The sequence below is a fragment of the Equus przewalskii genome, chromosome 3, assembly GCF_037783145.1.
Source record: "Equus przewalskii isolate Varuska chromosome 3, EquPr2, whole genome shotgun sequence".
Classification (NCBI taxonomy): Eukaryota; Metazoa; Chordata; class Mammalia; order Perissodactyla; family Equidae; genus Equus; species Equus przewalskii.
The window spans coordinates 72,134,344-72,151,498 of record NC_091833.1 but is presented as its reverse complement, the minus strand read 5'-3'; the positions used below and the strand labels follow the sequence as shown (position 1 = coordinate 72,151,498).

Genomic DNA, 17,155 nt, shown 5'->3' with positions numbered 1-17,155 from the left:
CTTCTCAACTATCTTCAGAGATGCCAGTTAGGTTGAACTTAGAATAACGAGAAAGAACTCACTGACAAGACAGATCTCTGTCAAAATATGTATAGTTTATCCCACACATCAAGTATAATTGGCAGTGTGATTAAGGAAAAGTACCCCGTTAATATAATTATAAAGATTTTTAAAGAAATGACTTACTTTACAACATTCTGAAGGCACAGCTTCCATACCATTAAAATTTTAATATCCTTTAAAAAGAGGGGAGGAAAGGAAGTTAAAAGAAAGCCAATATTCTCCAAATAATAAATTCCAGAGTTTTATTTTTTGTTATCATGAATTTAAATCTGTTTGCATTATGTTTACAAAGAGCCAGATGTTTTTAGTTAGAAAAGACAAACTATTAGTTATCACTCCTCTAAAGAATAAGATATGTAATATGCATTTTATTTCATTTGAATGAAAATAGTCTTTTTGTCAGAAGCTGATTTTTTAAAATAAATTTATATCAGTGGCAGAAACTTTACTCTCTGCTTAGTCATTTTAACAAATGTTTGAGAAATTTACATTGTAGTATTACGATCTAGGCAAACATTACAGCGAATAAGCACAATTTTTCCCTCTATTTTTAGGACATGGTAGATGCCAGACTTGAAAGTCAATTAAAAAGTAATCTTTGAATACTGTCTCTTTTATTTTTTAACACTAGGAATTGTTTCCCTTTAGCTTTATTCAAATCAAGAGTTTGACTCATCCACTCAGAATAGCTTATATAGCTTTCTTATATAGCTTTGTTATATAGCTTTCATACTTAATTGTTCAGTCTTCTGGCAAAAGTGTAGCTGTTAATACCTTTTATTTTACTGTAACCAGCTGTGGTGTAGAGAAGAAGAGTGAGAAACCTAGTTTGAAGAGAAATTTTTTACCCACATAGGGCATACCAACACTTCACGAAGCAATTCAGTCTAGAGAACGAGTCTGTTGAGTTCAATTGACTAATAACCAGGTTTACTGTGAAAGTTGCTTCCTCACACACAGGTGGACAGTTTGTCACAACTGAGCCATTGTTTTATAAGCCCCGAAATTGAAACAGATTTTTCTCTGCGTTAGAACTTCCATGTTGTAATTTCTACCTGTGGTGTCCTTAGTTGGGTGCTTAAATTGGAACTTTTAAGACTGTTTTTAGCGGTTACTATCCAGCCTATGAAGAAATTATGGAACTGTCACATACACCTTAGGGAGAAATCAGGAAAGAAGTAATCTATTTATATGGCCAAAATGAAGGTGCTGGGGGAAAGGTAGAGCTTTTTCAGGTATGCAAAAGGAAGCAGGATTGGAAAATATGCCTTTATTTACAGGAAAAGAAGTGAAAGCAATAGTTTCTGTCTCTCTCTCCATCCCTCCCCCGCCCTTCTTCTCGCTCTCCATATATGCATATATATATATATATATATATATATATATATATATGCATTGAACTTGGATTGGATTTTCCATGTCAATCAGTTATTTGTTGTTGTATTTCAGTATAATTTCTAGCATTTACATAGCACTTTGCAGGTAGTTCCGTGAATACTCCTAACAATCTAATGAGTCACATGTAGTAGTATCACTAATCTTAAAATGAAAGATATAGACTCAGAGCTGTCAATCTAATGATGTAATGACATTTCCAATAGTTGTCAGAAGAGAAACTCAAATCAAAATCTCTTAACTATCTTGGGGAGGCTTCTTCCAAAGGCGTTTTAATAACCTACTGAGCATTTGCCTCATTTTGTAGAACTATGATTTAAATTAGAAATAAACCAACCAAAACAATGTATAGAAGAATGAGATAGAATATTACAAAACAGATGTAGTAAAATATATCAAGTTTCACTTAAAGAAGAAAGCAGTATTGTGGTTGCTTAAACCTTGGGACTCAAAAAACACTACACGATTTTAAGTTTTTTAAATATACAACTTTTAATTTAAAAGTAAATTTAAAATTTTAGATCTTAGTACAGAATGGAAGGGAAATCGTGTGAAACTTGGTGCTGATTATATACATAGTGAACAGTTTAGGAAAATTATGGGAAGGGTGATACCTGGAGAGAGATTTGGAAAGCCTGAGCAGTAGGGATTTCCTGCAGGGAAGGATAATTTGAACCAAAGATTAGACAGCTATGTATAGGAGGATACGTTTTGTATCTAAGACATCATGGAAGACAACATTGAATATGTAGTTTAGGGCCATAGCTGTAATTACAGTATATTTTAAATTCTATAAGGCTCAAAATTAGCTTTTGATTAAAAAGATATGGTAAAATATTACCTCAAAGCACAGAAATGAATGACTTTTTTGTGTGTATGACCTTAGGCATGACATGGCCCTCTCTGGGCCTGGTTCCACTTAGCTCTGAAATACGAAAAACAAAATCCACCAACCCCAGCCAACTCATCACCCGTCTCTTCATGGACATGATTTTATTTAATCATCACAACATCAGTGCGAGATAGACACTCTTACAATCATTTGATTGATGGAGAAAGTGAAGCCCAGAGAAATAATGGGCGGAAAGTCACACTACAAAGCTTCTGACTTCAAAGTCCATTCCCTTTCCACTATCCCATGTTGCCTTTGTGTTCAGACAACAATGATGGCTCCTACTACTATAATTTATGGAACCCTGAGTGGGTCTTACATTCTCTTATCTCTTTTAGTCCTCACAATCCAAGAGGTGAGCATGAGTATCCTCATTTTACAGATGAGGAAACCAAGGCACAGCAGTAAAGGGTCTCAGAGTTAGGGGTGGTAGAAAAATGAGTGACTTTTGAGAAACATCCTTAATATATGAAAGTTAAATCATTTGTGACAGATAAATATGATTGTGTTTTGTTGTTAACATTTCTCTCACCTTAGGAATATTTTCCTACTGCAGCCCATTGTTTTGTCTCGATTCCAAACTCATTATTATGATCGATAGATGTTTGGAGAAAGAAGCTGAATAATTGACTGAACTACATAGCTACTCATCTAAGGAGAACAAGAAAATAAACAGTTGAAGTTGCTTAGAAACAATGCTTACTTAATGTTTTTTAATTTATAAATCAATATTGATCCCTCACAATACATACCATTGAAATCTGATATTTTTTATGTTTATTTCAATTGTAAGCTCTACAGATAAGATGAAAACCCTGGTACTCCATCACGTATACTTTACCTCTTACATGCTCTTTCGTTTTCCTTTTCTGCTTGCCTCACATTCACCCACAATGTTTGGGAACTTTGATGCTCTGATAGCCTTTGATGTTGGAGACTATATGCAAACATGGGGGAACATTTTGATCATTTTAGTGGATTGTGAGATATTAATTTTCATATTTCATGCTTGCCCATTGGGAAAGCAGAATCAAAGTGTTTAAATAGTAAAAATATCAGAATATGAAGTGATTATGTGGGCAATTTGGGTATGGCAATAACTCATATTACTTATGAATATTAAATATTATCTGTGATTAAAGGAATTCAAACTTTTCAAAAATTAGTCAACCTTCTTTTTTAAATGAAGTCTTAATTAGAGACACGGTTTTTAAAGGAGGTAGGAATGAAGTTTCCTCTCTCTCTGAAGAAGGTCAGAAAGAAAGAAGAACAAAATATGTTGGCCTTACCGTTACTTCCTGCCCCAGAACCAAAAGTACCTTTGAGACATCTTAAATGACATACAACACAGTTTGAAACTGTGGTCTCAAATGGAGATGGCAGAGGAGCATAAGGGGAGTGTCTTCCAGTTATAGTTAATGCCACAACAATCTGGAGAATTTTTCATAGTTAATTTGAAAGAATCCTTTCCCCTTATGAATCTTGAGAAGAAAAGAGACATTTAGGATATGAAGACTATCTTCAAATGTCTGAAGACAAGTACCTTCTAGGAGTAGCTTTGATGTGTTTTGCAAAGCCCATTTGTATAGAATTTAGACAAGTGAGTGGAGAATGCCAAGGTCGAGATATCACTTTTCTTGACATGAGGAAGAACTTGCTGCTTCAAATGGGCTGGGGTGCGCCATGGACAGAGTGAGTCTCTGATTTCTGCCTCTATGTGTCAAACTTGGGAGATTTTTAGCAGGGATGCTTGAAGGGTTATTTATTATCTTTCGCATGAGTTGAATGATTTTTTCCAGACTTGAGATTCCATGCCTCTAATGGAATACCAGACTTAGAACTGTGATGTTTGTCTTGAAGACTTGTTTTTATAATGGCTTAACGAAGACAAATTAGATTTATGTTTATAACCCAAAGAAATATTTACCCAGAAGTCATACAATATCTTAAGTGTAACATATACAATATTTTTTTAAAACAAAGGTTAAGATTTTTGTCTCTGTTCTAATAGCCCTGCTCCATGTGGGCAGTGTTAACAGCCTCTCCACTTATGCTGCCTCTGATCGGTGACTCTGGATTCCTTTTATAGAGATGATAAAGTTAAAGGAGAATATGACCTATAGACACATAAGATACTGCAGCTTTACGCACATTGGAGTCTAATTTCCTTCAACCTAACAGTCAAAGCCTGTTTAACTTCCTGGTATTTCGTCTCCTTCAGTCTCACTCCAGGAAATCGTTTTATTCTCTGAACCAAACCTACTTTTTCTAGGTCCTCAGACCTTGCTTTCTAGTTCTAGTTCAAGCATGTTCTTATTTCTTGTTTAAGCTGAGATTCTTTCATTTAATACAGACACTATTATATTTTTCAGCTAGTAGTGATTCCACTTTATGGGCATTTTAAGTCAATTGCCATTCTCTACCTGCTCTGAAAGTTGACTTTTCCTGAAATAATTGATCTCTAGTTCAGTAGAGATCGTGATTCCTGTGTCTTTTTCCCTATCCTGCCCTATTCTTCCTTCCCAGGAACTTTATTCAGTATTCTAAACAAAAGCTTGATTGGCACATATCTGAACTCCTTACTCTGGTTTACAAAGCTCATGATCTGGCTGTTGCTTTCCTTTCTGATCTCATTCCAGACCCTTCTTCTCCTAGCCTGCTACTCACAGCTCCATTGGCCAGTGTGCGATTTCTTGAACAAGCCAAGGTGGTTTCAGCCTAAGGCCTTTGCAGCAGTCTGGAATGCTCTTTACTCCTGATTTTTGCCTGACTAGCAACTTGCAATCTCATTGAGATCTCATTTTAAATTTCACTCCCATAGATAAGTCTTCCATAAAAACCTAAGTGAGTAGTCTTTACATATTACCCAATTTAAACTTTCTGTAGATTACTCATATCTATATGGTATTTTAAAAAAATATATATATATATCTATTTGTATAGTCTATGTCTCCCACACCAGAATGGATGATTCATCAAAGTAGGTACTTGGTCTGTTTTGTTCATCAAATTCTCAAGCACCTAGAAAAGGACTTGATACATAATGGAAACTCAATAAATATTTGTTGAATGAATAAACAGTTAAGTGCATGCTCCATCACTCCAAATGTCCTTATATGTTAACTTGGCTGAGGGTGAATTCTCAACTTTATTATAACTGAAGCTTCTAGGATAACATAGTTTTATAATCTTTTGCTAATTTTCTCCCATAGAGTAGTTATAAAGATGTTAGAGAAAACATGCTTGTATGTATTCATGTTAAAATAATTAAAAAATTAGTTACATTGTCACTTTCGGCAACAAGGACAGGTATATTCTCAAAAGATCAGAAAAGATGTCACTGGAGTTAAACATTGAAGGAAGCAATTAGTTTGAGATTTTGATTTTCACAAGTTTTGTTCTTAAAACTTGTTTTCTTCTTTGATGCCTTTTTTCATTCACGCAAACTATCAAAACAGCATTCAGATTACCTTTTGCCTAGATATTTTGGTACTCATACATTATAATGAGTTTAAATAGAAATGTTTCAGGGCGATGCCTTGGAGTTATATTCTAAACTTTTTCATCATAGATTGCTTGACAGGTTTCTTAATATCATTTTTGTTTTCTATAAGGGCTGTATCATTTCTTGTGTTTTGGAAGAGAACATGGTTTTTATTCTTCATGTGCAAATATTTTACATATCAAGAAATTGTTGTGCTACTATATAAACTTCTAGTGTTAGAAAGATAATCAGAAGATTCTCTTGCATTATTGAATTTCTTTAGTTTCTCTCCTGACTGTTGAATGGTAGCCATTATTAATGTGTTTTTAAATATGCATGTTATAGTATGTTAAAAATAATTGTGTAAAGCAAAATCTTTTTCCTTGTAAAGTTTGTTCCTTTCTGTTAGCAGGAATATTTTTGTTATCATTGCTATTTATTAACATTGCTAGTGCAATCCGTGTTGAAAAATTTGTATCTCATATACCAATTCACCAGAAAAAAAATCTGTACTTAATAGCTCTGTTTTCCATAGTGTGTAATGTATGACTGTTTTGTGAATAATTAAAAAGAAAATCATATGTGTGCAATTTTATTTTTTCATTATTGTCTTGTTCTTCCATATTTATTCATTTATGTAATATGTACCATTTGTCAGTTAAATCACTGTGTATATAAATGGCAAAAATGTATGTATATCCTTTTCACTTTAATGTCCATCACAGATCTTAATACAATATCTTTAAAAAAATGTTAAATGACCTAAAACATATAAATAAATATAAAATAATCCATGTAAATGTAACAATACAACAAACAAAACTAATAAAAAACAAACACCTCTCTGAAACTTTCTTCACCCCTTACCTTATCAAGCTTTTTGTGCGTAAATGTTTAGTTCAGTAACCAATATTTTTATTTACACTTATAGATATTAGTGTCCGTAATTTACATCAGAATGCTGTGAATCTACACAAATAAAAAAAAAATTATATTTTTCCAGGCAGCTTTCTCTGATTTCAATAATTCTGTTTAATTTTCTAGTCATTGTTAGGGATTAGAATGAGGTTTGTGGCTTACTGAAGATAGTTTTGAACTAGGACGGAACTACACAGTATCATGCTAGGGACCCGGAGATATGATCTCCTCAGCTCCAGGGTTGGCTGAGTGGGGCCTGGGGTGGCTGGAGGCCGGGGCCTATGGGGCAGCAGAGAGCAGCCTTGGGAATAGCCTCTAGCAGGGCTCCTCGGAGGCCGGCCTCACTGAGCGGAGTCTGATGGTGCGCCCTGCGGTCCCCGCAGGTGGCAAGCACAATGAGCGACATCCAGCCCTCGCTGCTCCACTGCGACATGCTGAGCGCAGCCCAGGAGGCGCTCTGCCACCCCGACATCTCCTTCAGCAGCCAGCTGCAGAGCGCGCCACTGCTCATCGCGGACCAGGGCCCCGTGGAGCTACCAGAGGAGTTCGTGGTCCAGGTTCCCAAGGAGCCCAGAGTGCAGCCCAAGGTGCGGCCAGCGGTGGGGAAAGAGGGCTGGGGGTGGCCGGGCAGGGGCTCCTGGGAGGCTCAGCCCCAGGCAGTGCCCCAAATTTGTCTTCCCACGTGTTTACTCTGCATCCACTCACTATGGCTGATGTTTGCCCTTAGTAGTATCCTAGCCAGTTATTTACAATGCATGCTTGTTCTACACTAGTTAATCGTTATTTCTAGATGTTTGACTTTAAATTTCTGATTGAGTTTGAAATATCTTTGCCTTATCACAGGAGATTTAAAATTACTTTTAGTGACAATTTCAACTATTATAAAATTTGAATGGTTGTGAACGATCTTTTAACACTGTTGATCATCTGCTTGATTGAAAAAAAAAATCTCATTAATGGAAACTACCAAGACTTTGAGGAGATGATGATGAAAACGTCTTGGTTAGGAATTGTGTATAGTCATGTAAAGCATAAAACCTGATAGAAAAGTGATGGTTACAGAAGCAACCTAATTTTCTTATGAAAATGTTGGAAAGTACTTTATAAATATTGTCTTTGCAGCTGACAAATACAGTGAGTGACATCCATCCTTTGGAGCTCCAGTGAGGAATGTTATATAATATTTGCACAAAATTCAATGCTATTCTTTCCCCAATACTTTACATTTTATTTTATCTTTAAATAATATTTAGGCAATGTAATTTTTCTTTTTTCTCGCTAAACTTCATACAGGGACTCTTATCCCTCAGGGACAATTTCCCCCAGGGAATATAATATATAATATAATAACAATATAATATAGTGTATTTATAATTTTCTTTGTGTGTCACACCATGAAGAAGACTGGGAACTATTTGGCTGGTGGAACCATGAATACTAAGTCTTTTTCCAAAACACAATCATGTCTCCTATCCCATAATTTCTTTAGGGGGATATACATACAAGAAATACTGGCAGAGGAACATGAAGTACCGCTATATTAGCTGAGCTTTCTTCCAAATGCCATTACAGAATTCTCTGGCAAAATAAGTTGGAATACTTTGTTTCAGTTCAAGGTCTAAGGGAGATGCATCATAAATCCATTTGGGATTTAAGAGACCTAGAAGAGTTCAACTGAACTCTAATTACTGCAGCCATGTAGAAAGTGCAAGTGTGTGGGGAGCTTGGCATTCACAGGAGCTCTGTCCACTGTCACGTTGTTCAATCATTGGCCTAGACGCTTTCCATTCAGATTAGCCTTTCTTCCTCGGTGGTGGGGCAGTGGTAGTGAGTGAGTGCACACACTTCCACAAAAGCGGGTAGAATTGACTCCGACGTGTTCTGAAAATTCAAGGAAGATGTGTAGTAAAGACTTTTTAAGAACTCCTTTTTTTTCTTTTTTGCTTTCTATGTTGTACTACTGTTTCAAACCTGAAATTCTCTAAATTGAGTGGAGTTATGTTTTTCCCGGAATGTGCTTCGACATTCACAAAGTGTTCATCATGATGTTGGCTTTTGATTTATATTGTAAAATAATAACATAAAATCAGTAGGATTTAATTTACTCCAATGCATATACATTCATCAAAATTTCTACTACTAATGAAGAGGAAATGCATAAATGAAGTTTCATTTTTGAGTAGGTGTTTAAATCAGCAACTAACACACGCACACGCACACAAACACTCACACCTGCTGGTAATTCTGTCTTGTGATAAAAATTCAGAATATCAGTCAGTTAGAACAGTTTTTCCTATTTAACTTTTACTAAGAAGTTGGCTAAATTTAAACTTTCCCCAACTTTTATAGCTTAGTAAGATTTTTCTATATTACCAGCTTTTACTTTTTGGCATGTATGTGGAGAGTTACAGTGTAGAAATGGGTTTTAAATCATGTTTTTCCATCAACTTCCAAATAGGAAAATTGCAATATACCCTCTTTTGGACAGAAACGAAAATGAGGGTACAGGGCCACCTTCATGTGATCTCATAAATGGAAACTGAGGTAAACGTCATGTGATTTAAAAGGAGCCTGCAGAATCATGTTGACCTGTTATGATGAGACAATACTTCTGAAAGTTGCGTTTGTGCAGAAGTAATTTTATCAGTGAGACGGAAAATAACTGAAGGTCATCTTCTAGTGCTCCCTATAGAATAAAGAAGAATAAGTAAATATTACAGGGGCATAATCTTTCCTGATATAGAAGATAGTACATCAGCTAGAGCGCTTGGACAGGTATTAAAAATGAAATTGAAAAAAGAGATACCACGTTATCTTGAGCTCTTCAAATTGAAAAGACATGGAGGAATGCAAACAACAAAATGTCAGTGAAGTGCAGCTCCCTCCCGTCCTTCCCTCCTCCACCTTTCTCAAAAAAACCAAGTCTGTTATAGAAACAAGATACTTTAAGATACAGAAAACTCAGAAATACATATAAATAATAAAGGCTGGTATTAATGCAATCTTTGACCGAAAAGTAAAATTGGTATTACTTTTAAAAGTGTTAACCTCTGTTCTATGGATAGCCACAAAGCAAGTAGAAACACAGTAAAAACAGCCATAATGACATACCAAAAACTGTTTTGTTGGTTTGAAATAAAACTTTGCCCTCTTTTACGTTCATTTGACTCTGGATAGCTAACAGCAGTTCTTGAGCTTTAACGAGCATTTGGATTAAAAGGAATTAGAACTTCACAGTAGAGCAACAAAGCACAAAGAATTAAGAAACATTGTTCTCAGAAGACATGTTTCTCTTCAGCATTTTAAGGCAGAAGGAAGTCTGAGGGCAGATAGCTCAGTTAATGACTAGATATCAAGACTTTTCCTTGAAGCTGAAGGAATGTTAATGTGTTTTTTATCAGCATTGTCCTTGCTTTCCTTGTGATTTTCATGCAGATGCATAAAAAGTTCATTGAAATGATCTACGAATAACCCTCCTGCAAGCCACACCCATAGTGTGCGGGATTCAGACAAGTGTTCTCTCAGAATACAGCTAAACCATTTCAATCCAGACAAGTCATAAAAACTCTGCCCTGTGCTCATTTTAAAGCTTACCTTTTGCAAGAGCCAAAATGCTTTTAACAAGGGGCTTGTGTGTTCTAGTCCTTTTGGAGAATCACATGAAACTGTACCATCAATTTTTTTTTTTCATTTTTCCTCATTGAGTTTTTATGTTTGTAGATGGGAATGCTTTTATGATAATTATAAGCAAGAAGAATACTCCATTTGATATTTTTTAATACTTTAAACAAAAGCCAGCCTTTAATATTAGTCTGAATTATTAAATACTGGAAGTTCCTTCATTCTTGCACTCATTTGTTTTTTCAACAACATTAGATTGAGTGCAAAAGCATGCTGAAGACTGCGCTAAGTACCAGGGAGACAAGGATGGAAAACTCACAAACTTTGATCTCTCAATGAGTATTGGGAGACAGAAATGGGGTACAATGTGGCAAATGCTTGCTAGAGGTATGATACCTCCCACATGCACCCAAAGAGGCAAGAGCCTTGTTTGTAAAATGGTAATTAACTCAAGCTCTCGCGTGCACATGTGTATGCGTATGTTTGAGAGGGAATGTTACATGTAGGAATAACGTTTTAAGCATAATTCTTATAGAAATCCAAAGAATCTTGAGTACCGGACCTTGGATACCAGTAAATTATACCAGGGTTTTTGTTTTTTTTTTTTCCTTTTCCTGTGGGCCTAGTTCTTCCTTGGTTTTTCTCTACCTTTCCAACAGCTTTCTTTGTTCATTAACGTTGTAAGCGAATATCAGCCCAAATTGTACACAGCTCCTGTAAGCCACAGCACCAACCACAAACTGCCACTTGCGTCCTTGTATTTTAGTTTAAATTTCAAAAAAAGAGAATTTAATCCCCATTGGATTAGGTCAATATCCCTGATCTAATTATTCATGTCAATGACCATCCCATGACTTAGGCCCACACAGGAGCAATCGTGTAGCAAAGAGGCAATACTAGGAATACCTGTTATAGAGGTGAATACAGAGTACTAAGGAGCATGTAAAGGGAGTATCTACCCAGTCTTGGAGGGTCAGAGAAGGTGCTCCTGAAGACAAAGTGGCGTTTAAGCTGCAATCTGATAGACCAGTAGTAGTTAGCCAAGAACAGAGGTAGAAGAAGAAAGATACTATTATGGACAGAGGAAACAGCAGCATGAAGGACTAGTTCACTATAATTGAAGCATAGAAGTCCAAAGAATAATTCCAGAAATGATCTGGAGGAGTGGTCAAGGATCTGATCAGGATGGCATGATGTAACATTATGAGGAGTTTGGAATTTTACTGATGGCAGTGAGGGAATAGTTAAATTAATCTTAGACGAATTAAGCAAGGAGTGACCTGCTGCCTGCATTGGAAGAATGAACTAGAAGCTTCAAGACTGGAGTGGGGAAGGTTATTCTATTGATTCAGATAAGAAATAATGGTAGCCCTGACAAAGGGGTGAGTGACGTTAGTGATAATGAGAACCAATTGCCAACAGTTAGAAATTCATTGAATATGTGAGTTAGACAGAGGGAGAACCCAAAGAAGACAACCAAGTTTCTGGCTTGAGAGATTTTGTGATGAATGATTGTACCATTTACTGAGACAAGAAAAACAAGAGGAGACAGAGAATGTTGGTAAGGAATGATGATGTTGTTATCCAAGCATTTACAAATGACTTCTTCAGCATACTCCTTTGAACAGAAACCCAACTTTCTGGCCCCCAATTTAAGAACCCATAACTTAAATACAATATACAAATCTGAAAAAAGATAATTAAAAATGCAATTTTTGAGCTATTTGTAAGTTACTCTTATCAAAAATAAACGAAGTTTTTACCTTTCTTTGTTTGGCGTTCTATTTTGGCTTATGTGTAATAATATTCTGCAACAAAAGAGCATCTACTAGAATTTTTATTCAATCCTTTCTTCTACTTCCCAGTGATGCCTACCAGGGCATAGTGGAGCCAACATTAGATCTGATTTTGAGCTCTCCTGTGTTCCCACGAAACAGCTGAAAGAATTCTTACTATATATGTGCATTTGCAATATCTGCTTTTCAGTACTATGGCAAGGGGACAAATGAATGAAGTTAGGGCAGTTGATCTGCAGGCCTAGATATGTTTGGCATTCATTCAATTCTTAGTACGATGTTCCATGTCAGAATTTGGAAAGAAGCAGAAGACTAATCTGCTCATATTTGCACTCATTATAAATGTAACATAGCACACATTTTAATAAAATAATAACTAAAAATAATCTCTATGTGTCTTTTGAGAGTGCCTCAAAAATGAATCTTGATGTCTACTCTTGCCTAATTAAAACTGATTATTAAAATAGCATATCCCTTGAGAAATTGTAAAGTGATGCTTTATCTTTTTTGAAGATTTTATTTATTTTAAAATTTTTGCTTCTTCTCCCCAAAGCCCCCCAGTACATAGTTGTATATTTTAGTTGTGGTTCCTTCTAGTTGTGGCATGTGGGACGCCACCTCAGCGTGGCTTGATGAGCAGTGCTAGGTCCACGCCTAGGATCTGAACCAGTGAAACTCTGGGCCACTGAAGCACTGTGTGCAAGCTTAACTACTCAGCCACGGGGCTGGCCCCCGTGATGCTTTGTCTTAAGGAAATGTGTAATGTTCTCATTGGTTAAGAGTCTAGAAAATAAAAGCTGCACACAAAAAATAAGCACTTTTAAAGCCATAGATCCAGGACCACAGTTGTGGAGCTCACCGAATTGTACATGTGAAGGTCTTATAATAGACTGATAGAGGCAGGAAAGGGTGGCAAAAGCTCATTTGTTGGATTATTGTTAACACTGATTTGAGAATGGAGCCAATTCTTTTGCATACCGTGAATTCACCAACATGATAAGGTCAAGTCATGGGCCCTGGAATGAAAAAAGAGGGAGAGGTAAATGTGGGATAGCCCTGGTGTCTACTGGTTAAGATTGAGCGCTCTCACTGCAGTGGCCCAGGTTTACTTCCTTTTCAGGGAACCACATTTCCTGTCTGTCGGTTGTCATACTGTGTGCTTGTGTGTTGTTCTGATGCTGAAAGTTGTGCCACCAGTATTTCAAATACCAGTAGTATCACCCCTGGTGGACAGGTTTCAGCAGAGCTTCCAGACTAGATAGCAGCAGAGCATTGTCGGTTATAGTGCTGGAAAATGAGAGGATGGTGCAAAAAGACTGGGCAGGGTTCGTTCTGCTGTATAGACGGTTGCTAGGAGTCAGAATCAACTCGACAGCACTAACAACAGTAAAATGTGGAATGCTTTAAAACCTGAACACATACATCCAGTAAATAAGATTAGTAGGCAGCACATTTGCTCTTACCTCAAACCACATCCCCACACTTGTCATCCTTCAGCCCCATGGAAGTTCTATCAATTTACTAGACAAACCATGCCCCTTTCCCTCTGTGGCTTTGGCAAATGCTATTATCTTTGCTGGTTGGAATGTCCTATACCACCTGAGTCCTCTTCACCTCAGCTAAAAATTCGATAAGGGTTGAATTCAATTGATTTTCCTCCACTTCACCCATCGCTAGCCCTATTCGTGACAGAACAATTCCTATCCTCCCTCTGATTCTGAATTCACGTGGCCTGAAAGATGTGTGTGTGCATGTGGTAAACAATTTCTCTTTACTTCTGGCTTCTATATTTTCATTTCATATAACTGAAGAGCATTGGAAAGTCTGAGACTTTGTTACTCTTAATATGTTTTTATTAGTGTTATTTATGTTGACTTTGATGAATTATCCTTCTGGCTTGTTCTCATATTTTTACTCCCCTTACTCCCAACTTTTTGGAAAAGCTGGTTCTAATTTTGTTATTACATTACACTCTGAAGTGTATAGGTGAAGTCTAGGAATTCTTGGGGAGAAAGAAAGAAAATCTTCAAGGGAGGTGAAAGAACTTGTAGCAGAAGAACAGAGATTAATGTTGCTACAGCAATGGAAAACCTTCTGTTTTACCAGCTCAGACTTTTGGATGTAACTGTTACTGCAAGAGAATAACGTAATGTGGCCTTCAAAGTGCTGTGTTAGCTTCTTGTTTTATATGACAATATAATATTATTTCAGATAAAAACCCCGTTCACATTTATTTGTGTCTTTCAGTGAGTTTTGCCATTTAGACAAAACATCAAGTCTAATTGATATCCAAAATACATTCTTTGCACATCACTCTTTAGAATTCTTATATACATCTAGGATCATATTATATGTTTATGTAGCTTGAAGCGTAATAGGCACTTAGGGAAATAGGTAAAGTATTGATGTTAGAAAAATAATACACTTTGTAGCCTTAACATGATTTCAAAGTATTTCTTTAGGATCTGTTTTTTTCCCCAAATGATATAAATACTAGAATGACGCATCCAATTGGAAATAAATGTGTTACTGAGTTGGCCTCCAAATACTTCCAGGAAAATGTGATAAACTCTTTTTTTTTTCTACTGGCATAAATTACAAATTATTTTCCCATTCCATCTGAGAAGTATGTGAGTAGGTTTTCAAAATGTTTAATGAAGTTATATTTTGCACCATTACATTTTTCATGTTAAAAAGAATATGAAGAATGGAAAATAGATGCTAAACTTTGACATTCAGGTCAAAAAAATTTTTCTTTCTTCAATTTAATTAGGAATGTATTGCAGATTGTTTCGTTAGTTCGTTGACTACCTGCCACATGCCAATAATTGTATATATGTGCCAAACGAGCAAATTTTATACTACCAGCAACAGATTCTCTTCTGAATGTTAGTCAATTATGAAGAAATCCCTGCCTTTTTCCTCTGTTTCCCTTCAACTCAAATAATGTGTGGTAGTAAAAGAGATCTGAGGTATATCCCAGATACAGAGAGGAAACTTCTATTATATTTATAGAATCCTTAACCCCAAATCAAGATGAAAGGGAAAGGCAGGGCAGGTGGTGTTGTGCATAGAAAATCATGCTTCATTGACTGATGCCTGTGTTTTGAGATTCTGCATTATTCATATGGGTCTTCAGTACAGAAATGCAGAAGTTGGTCCAGGCACTCTAATGTATTCTTTGTCTCTTTTGTATAAATAGTTAATTAAATCGATGATTGTTTCCCTTAACTATCACTTCTTAAGAAGAAGCTTCTTTGTCTTGGTTATCAGACATACCTTTAAGTCTTCACCATTTTGCTTTTACTGCTGCAGAAAGGTTAGTAGCATGGAATTGCAGTTACTACATGAGCTTTGGGGTCAGAGAGATTTGAGTTCATTCCCAGCTTTACTGTTTACTAACTGTTGTAACCAAGGACTTACATTTAAAAAATCTTTGTTGTCTCATCTGTATAGTGTGATAATACACATACATAATATACATACATTGTTGTTGCAATGATTAAGCATCATATGTAAATATATTAAAAATGATTACGCACATAGTTCTTGAAACCTAGTAAATGTTACCTACTACTATTTACACTTCTTTTGACCTTCTGTTTTATAATAATCATATCCAATGATATATAATGGAAGATCCATGAAGAATTTTCAATGAACTTATTTAGTTACTTGTTAATATTTCTATTTAGGATGAGGAAGACACAAAGGAATGTTCTAAAATATTCACTTTATATTTTGGGCACATTCGTGGATTCATGGCTTAGGCAACTGAAATTGGGTGTAAATGTTTAGGAGATAAAGTAGCTCAATTTAATTTACATATTTGTTATGCCTGTAATGTATGTAGAACCCTCTATAAGACTGTTCCTTTGCTCAACTTGCAATCTGTTGCTGGTGACAGAGAGAATAGGCATGCCAGTATGTATTTGACTCTATGATTTGGTGAAATGTGCTGTCATGCAGTTCCTGTAGTATTTTAAAGAAGGAGGAAATGCATCCCTGGTGTGGGATGGGGAAAGCTTTCTTAGGTAAGGTAGTATTTTAACTAACTCTTGAAAAATCCGTAGGATCATTTGCAAGACGAGATGAGAGGTGCTGAACGAGAGAGGATGTTCCAGGAAATTGAATTACATGAACAAAGTTATACTTAGAGAAAATTATGACATTGTCATCAAACAGTGACTAGTCTCGTTGAACCAACAATAACGACATGAAGAAAGACGTAGTGAGGCAAGAAGTTTGAAAGTAGGTTGTAGCCATCTTGTAGGGAGCCTTAAATGTCTGGGTGGGACTTTGTACATAATTTTGTCTATAATGGGGATTCTTTGGAAGTTTTTGATCAGAGTTGTAATTTAGAACTTGTCAAGATTATGTGGGAAAATTTAAGATAGTGAGGGCAGTGAAAGTGGAGAGATCAGTTAGGTTGCTACTGTAGGACAGAAGGTAATGAGTGTTTGAACTGAAGAGATAGCAATGGGGATGGAAAGAAGTGGCATGATGTGAGAGATGCACAGAGATTGAATCTTCACTGCTTAGCTACTAACTGGATGTAGGAGGTGAGGATAAGGGATGAATCAAAGATGCCTAGGTGACTGGGTCGTGCCATTCACAGAATTAGGATGTCAAGAGAAAGCTTTGGTTTTCAGGAAAAACAATGGTGAGTTTGGTCTTAGAAATATGGACTTAGATGTGTACATGTGATGCATGCTCTGATATATGAATCTGAATATCAAGAGAAAAGTTATTGCTAATAATAGAAATTAAGAATTTTTGACTTAGTGCTGATAATTAAGACCATTGGGGTTTCTGAGATTGTCAAACCAGAGAAGAGAGTGGGCAACTGGAGATCGTGGGAATATACTTCATTTAGAGAAGGGAAAATTATAAGCCTTTGAACGTGATCAAATCATAGGTTGATACAATTAGTAAATTAGAGGGAAGTCCCAAACCTTTCTTATGGATTCCCCCTCTGGCAGTCTC

At 36.1% G+C, this 17,155-nt stretch overlaps 1 protein-coding gene across 50 annotated transcripts in view; it reads left to right on the top strand.

The window, feature by feature from the left end:
• Positions 1-17,155, top strand: part of ADGRL3 (adhesion G protein-coupled receptor L3) — an 801,248-nt gene that overhangs the window by 295,800 nt on the left and 488,293 nt on the right. For 38 of the 50 annotated variants that reach the window (XM_070612870.1, XM_070612873.1, XM_070612875.1 and 35 more), the window contains one exon: positions 7,136-7,339. The exons of the other annotated variants lie outside the window; for them this stretch is intronic. In XM_070612870.1, the coding sequence (XP_070468971.1) occupies positions 7,136-7,339 (204 nt within the window). The remainder of the gene's footprint in view (positions 1-7,135; positions 7,340-17,155) is intronic. 50 annotated transcript variants of the gene reach the window in all.